Source organism: Pollicipes pollicipes, unplaced genomic scaffold (assembly GCF_011947565.3).
Source record: "Pollicipes pollicipes isolate AB1234 unplaced genomic scaffold, Ppol_2.1 Scaffold_4295;HRSCAF=5057_pilon_pilon_pilon, whole genome shotgun sequence".
Lineage (NCBI taxonomy): Eukaryota > Metazoa > Arthropoda > Thecostraca > Pollicipedomorpha > Pollicipedidae > Pollicipes > Pollicipes pollicipes.
In genome coordinates, this window is record NW_023596461.1 from 39257413 (window position 1) to 39263412 (window position 6000).

Sequence of the window (6000 nt, forward strand, 5' to 3'; positions counted from 1 at the left end):
TGCGTGCGCGCGCGCGCGCGCGTGTGTGTGGGTGTGGGTGTGGGTGTGGGTGTGGGTGTGTGTGTGGGTGTGTGTGTGTGTGTGTGTGTGTGTGTGTGTGTGTGTGTGTGTGTGTGTGTGTGTGTGTGTGTGTGTGTGTGTGTGTGTGTGTGTCGCGCGCGCGCGCGCGCGCGCGGGCAGTGCCAGCCGCCCCTGGTCGACATGTTCCCGCCGATCCCACGGAGGTGACCGGTGAAAAGGTCGTGCGGTCATGCATGTAACTTCAGCTGTCTCCTGGCCGGCTGACCTCGTCCGTGCTGTTGTATGTGACCCCAAGCGTGATAGCTGGGTGTGCGGTAAGCGGTCGCGTGGCGTGTGAGCCTAGGTGAGATGTGACACAGTATATGGCGTAGGTAACGGTGACGCTGTGTGACCAGGTGACCAGGGACGGGCAAAATTGGGCAAAAGTTCTTAATGATCTCCACCTCTTTGCTGCTCTCAACAGGCTCGCAGTCCGGACCTGGGTCCTTGGGAAGATACACAGCAATCCTCAGTGGCATTCTTGTTACAATTCCTCCATTACTTAACTCGGTTCTATGGGAAATTAATGCACTGCCTCCAAGATGTATGACAAAGGTCATAGTACTGCGGGTGATAGAGCGAATGGCAGCCTCGATATGTTGATCGTTATCGTTTTTACCACGTAACGTTATTACTGCTACAAGGTGGGCCTCCCAGGCTCCCAGCTACCATTCTTTTGAACGTGGGTGGACATTTGGCTGGCTGTACTGTAAAATGCATGCGTGCTACGCTTTGACTAGTTGACACGCCACTCAGCATATGCGGCATTAAAATCACCGCTTAGTTATGTGCATATATGAAAACCGAACCAGTGGTTGGCTGTTCACTTGCCACTCATCGGGATAGACAGTGATAAGACTTCACAGCACCGTAAATGCTAGAAAATGTCTTATATACGGAAACATTAAGCATATTGACCAGGTGTATTTATTTCGGAGAGAATAGATGCATCTGGAGAGGAGACCGAAGTGAACTAGTCCTTAAACTTGTATGGAATTCGACGCTGCACTTACGGCCTCGCATGGAAAAACTGATCGAGCATTAGCTATTGACGCATATGGGAACCACTTGAAAATGAGCAGTGATGTTTGGCTCTCACTGTTGGGCTCAATAGGCGCTTGATAGTGACGGAACCAAATTACGATAATGGGCATTCCTTGTGGGACAAGGAATGCCCACCGTAAATAACGAAAGCTCTTAATGACGGTTTCGTGAACTGATGATCACACGGAAGAGTTCAAACCCGTCTCGGATCGCAGAAACGAGAGCAACTCGCGGACCGGGTCGTGATCTAACCCTCACTTCAAAAACAGGCTGCGGACCAACATCGGGCCGGGTCGTGATCTAACCCTCACTTCAAAAACAGGCTGCGGACCAACATCGGGCTGGGTCGTGATCTAACCCTCACTTCAAAAACAGGCTGCGGACCAACATCGGGCCAGGTCGTGATCTAACCCTCACTTCAAAAACAGGCTGCAGACCAACATTGGGCCGGGTCGTGATCTAACCCTCACTTCAAAAACAGGCTGCGGATCAACATCGGGCCGGATCGTGATCTAACCCTTACTTCAAAAACAGGCTGCAGACCAACTGCGGGCCGGATCGTGATCTAACTTTCACTTCAAAAACAGGCTGCGGAGCAACATCGGGCCGGAAAAGTATTCCTTGCCGGGATATGCAGTCAGTCAGTTCAGGTTTTCCCATCCCCAGCGGTGACACGTGTTTGGCCCCAGGTGGCAGTGACCCAGTGTTTGGCCTGAGGTGGGCGGTGACCCGATGTATGACCCCAGATGGGCATTGACCCAGTGTGTGATCCCAGATGGGCATTGAATCGGTGTTTGACCCAATATGGGCAGTGACCCAGTGTTTGACCCCAGATGGACATTGACCCGGTGTATGACCCTAGGTGGGCAGTGTCCCGGTGTTTGACTCCAGATGGACATTGACCCAGTGTGTGACCCTAGGTGGGCGGTGACCCGATGTATGGTCCCAGATGGGGAGTGACCCAGTGTTTGACCTCAGATGAGCAGTGACTGGGTGTATGATTCCAGATGGGCAGGGACCAGGTGTATGACCCCAGATGGGCAGCGACCTGGTATTTGACTCTGGATGGGCAGTGACCAGGTGTGACCCCAAGTGGGCAGTGACCAGGTGTTTGACCTCAGATGAGCAGTGACTGGGTGTGTGACTCCAGGTGAGCGGTGACGGTGTGTCGGCCCAGAAGGCGCAGAGTCGCCAGTTCTCGCCGTCCGAAACGCTGGTGTTTATTCGGCTGGTACACTGGGCGCTGCTGGCGCTGGACATCTACACAATGAACGGCCCCGGCGGAGGCGCCGCCGCCGCCCGCCAGCTCAACCAGCCGACCGTGCGCAGTCCGCGAAGAGAAGGAGGTGTTGGAACACTTCGCCGGCGTGGTGAGTCATGCTCGGTGACGGCCCGGCTGGGACCACTGGCTAGTGGCGTATCGTAAAAATCACGCTCATGTTTCCCCTCATGCGGGTCCGGTGTTTGTGCAGTGTGTTTGTGCAGCCACCATGGCTGGCTGGTTGTGCGGGCGTCTGACGGGTGCGGGAGGCGGGCTCTGTGTTTGTGCAGTGTGTTTGTGCAGCCACCATGGCTGGCTGGTTGTGCGGACGTCTGACGGGTGCGGGAGGCGGGCTCTGTGTTTGTGCAGTGTGTTTGTGCAGCCACCATGGCTGGCTGGTTGTGCGGCCGTCTGACGGGTGCGGGAGGTGGGCTCTGTGGCTGTGGAGTCAGTGGCGCCGCCCTCTGTCCGCCAGTTTGCCATGATGCACCCAGCCACGTTCCAAGAGATCTTCAGCACCACCATCGGCTACATGGTGGACCGCATCAACAAGAACAGCGCGCTGCAGATCGTGGCCAACAGCTTCCTGGCCAACGCGCCCACCTCGCCCATATTCGCCACCATTCTGGTGGAGTACCTACTCAAGCGCATGGCCGAGATGGGCAGCAACCAGGCGAGTAACGGCTGGTCACGTGGTGGTTGCGGGAGATGACGGGGGCGGGTGACGGCTGGTCACGTGGCGGACACGGGAGGTGACGGGGGCGGGTGACGGCTGGTCACGTGGCGGGCACGGGAGGTGACGGGGGCGGGTGACGGCTGGTCACCTGGCGGGCACGGGGGATGACGGGGGCGGGTGACGGCTGGTCACGTGGCGGGCACGAGAGGTGACGGCGTGTCACCAGATCACCTTTAAAGGAAGCTATTGGTCCTTCGGGTGCAGGCTGCGCGCCACAGTTACTCAGAGGCCTTTGTGGGGGATTTTTTTGTCTCAAAATGGAAAAAGGTAGATGCAGTACATCGGGAAAGACATAGCGCGAGCCGGTGTCGATCGTTTACCACAATTGATGCGGAGTAGCGAGCAATTTAGTGATGTGCTTGAGTTATCACAAGCTTCGCGCTACTGTTGTTTGCATACGGATATTATATGTGCGATTAAAGGGAGTGTTCCTTGTTTGAATGTGGTTTTGAGCTAAAATAGCTATTTTGAAAGTCATTCGGTGCCGCTCACGGCATTGCTCTTTTCAAGACTTTAAACCTAGTTTTGAGGTACTCGCCCACGAAGATGTGCAGACTATTTCAAGGCCGTTACAGGCATGCACGACGCCATAGCGACGTGATTCAAGTCCTGTCGCCTCGTAGGCCGTGCGTCGTTCAAGAGGAAAAAATATGGTCGAGCCGTTCAGATCTGGCGCATCGCGAGCTCAATTTCGTCATATGATAGACGTGAATAAGCTCTCAATCAATGTCGAGCAAACGAATAATCTCTCAATCAATGTTGAGCAAACTATGCAGGTTCAAACACGATGTTGTTATTTGGATCAGAGCCCTTTCCCCACTCGTGGCTGACGCATAGAGTCCGCCCCGGACAAGCCGGGCGCTACGAGGATTCAGGATTAAACAAGAAGGAGGAATTCTGAACATCACACTTTGTGCTGCATAAAGGAAGAAGCTGGACAGCATTGCTAGTTTTTACGGAAATCAAACTTATAATTGTAGCTTAACAACAGTGCCATAACTAAGTATGTGAATGCAACTAACTTCTTAAACTTACGGTTAAATAAGCAAGAACACCACGAGAAGGGGTCCAAAAGGCGAGCCTTTAGCGATATTTGGCTTAGCGAACAGCAGCACCGCCACTGCCGTGTGTCAGCGAGTTCATGAAGTTCAGAACTTCATGCGAGTGCAGGAGTGGCGGTTTCAGACCGATAGCTTGGCACCGCCTCGACGTCATACAACGTTTCATGGCGCATTCAAACGGTGACATATTGAGGAGTATATTGACTAAATAGAGGAACAGTCTTTTCCACTGCAAAGCATTCCATTGGTTAATAGTGAGCTCATTTCATCATATCTGATACCTGCTCCAATGCCCTCAAATATTTAAGATTCCGTTTGAGCTGCTTTCACTGTTGAAGCCCAACAACTGTGAAAAGCAGCATGACTAATCACACCCGTTTCGTCTCTGTGTAGGAGCGAAGCAGCTTGTACCTGAAGCTGTTCAAGCTCATCTTCGGCAGCGTGACCATCCTGCCCAACGACAACGAACAGATGCTCAAGCCGTACCTGCATCAGATTGTCAACAAGTGCGTACTGCTGGTTAGATGGTGTTCCACATCTGCCACGTGGACTGGTGGGATGCTGATTCCAGGCGTCATGAGATTTTCTTCTGGCTCCCACTGTTTTATTTTTCCGTTCGTCGTTTTGCTTTGGTAAACTGGGCGTGGCGCGGCCAGCTGCCTGTGGTCGTTGCGTACGTAACAAGCCGCGAACACCGCGATTGAACACCACTGCGACGGCCGGATGACGTGACCTGTTCGTCGGCTCCTCCAGGTCCATGGAGTTGGCGATGACGGCCAGGGAGCCGTACAACTACTTCCTGCTGCTGCGCGCCCTGTTCCGCTCCATCGGCGGCGGCAGTCATGATCTGCTGTACCAGGAGTTCCTGCCGCTGCTCCCCAACCTGCTGCAGGGTCAGTCCGACGGGGAGAGGCGGTGCGGCCGGACGGCCAGCGCGCGTCCGCTGCCGGTCACGTCACGCCTCCGTGTGGCCGCCGCCGCCGATGCCGGCACCCGCAACCGCTGGCATGGGCGTGAGAGCCGGCCGGCGCGGTCGTCGTGTGGGACGTGTGGCCCTCGGCGGTCGTCCTGTGTGACGTGTGACCCTCGGCGGTCGTCGTGTGTGACGTGTGACCCTCGGCGGTCGTCCTGTGTGACGTGTGGCCCTCGGCGGTCGCCTTGTGTGACGTGTGGCCCTCGGCGGTCGTCGTGTGCGACGTGTGGTCCTCGGCGGTCGTCGTGTGTGACGTGTGGCCCTCGGCGGTCGTCGTGTGTGACGTGTGGCCCTCGGCGGTCGTCGTGTGCGACGTGTGGCCCTCGGCGGTCGTCGTGTGCGACGTGTGGCCCTCGGCGGTCGTCGTGTGTGACGTGTGGCCCTCGGCGGTCGTCGTGTGTGACGTGTGGCCCTCGGCGGTCGTCGTGTGTGGCGTGTGGCCCTCGGTGGTCGTCGTGTGCGACGTGTGGCCCTCGGCGGTCGTCGTGTGTGATGTGTGGCCCTCGGCGGTCGTCGTGTGTGGCGTGTGGCCCTCGGCGGTCGTCGAGTGCGACGTGCGGCCCTCGGCGGTCGTCGTGTGTGACGTGTGGCCCTCGGCGGTCGTCGTGTGTGACGTGTGGCCCTCGGCGGTCGTCGTGTGTGACGTGTGGCCCTCGGCGGTCGTCGTGTGCGACGTGTGGTCCTCGGCGGTCGTCGTGTGTGACGTGTGGTCCTCGGCGGTCGTCGTGTGCGACGTGTGGCCCTCGGCGGTCGTCGTGTGCGACGTGTGGCCCTCGGCGGTCGTCTTGTGTGGCGTGTGGTCCTCGGCGGTCGTCGTGTGTGACGTGTGACCCTCGGCGGGTCGTCGTGTGCGACCCTCGGCGGT

At 56.8% G+C, this 6000-nt stretch overlaps 1 protein-coding gene across 1 annotated transcript in view; it reads left to right on the forward strand.

Moving 5' to 3' along the window:
- Nucleotides 1-6000, forward strand: part of Nipped-A (Transcription-associated protein Nipped-A) — a 113398-nt gene that overhangs the window by 9469 nt on the left and 97929 nt on the right. Inside the window, 5 exon segments of the mRNA XM_037220554.1 lie at nucleotides 2255-2434; nucleotides 2436-2474; nucleotides 2841-3038; nucleotides 4556-4668; nucleotides 4916-5055. Of these exon segments, the coding sequence (XP_037076449.1) occupies nucleotides 2255-2434; nucleotides 2436-2474; nucleotides 2841-3038; nucleotides 4556-4668; nucleotides 4916-5055 (670 nt within the window).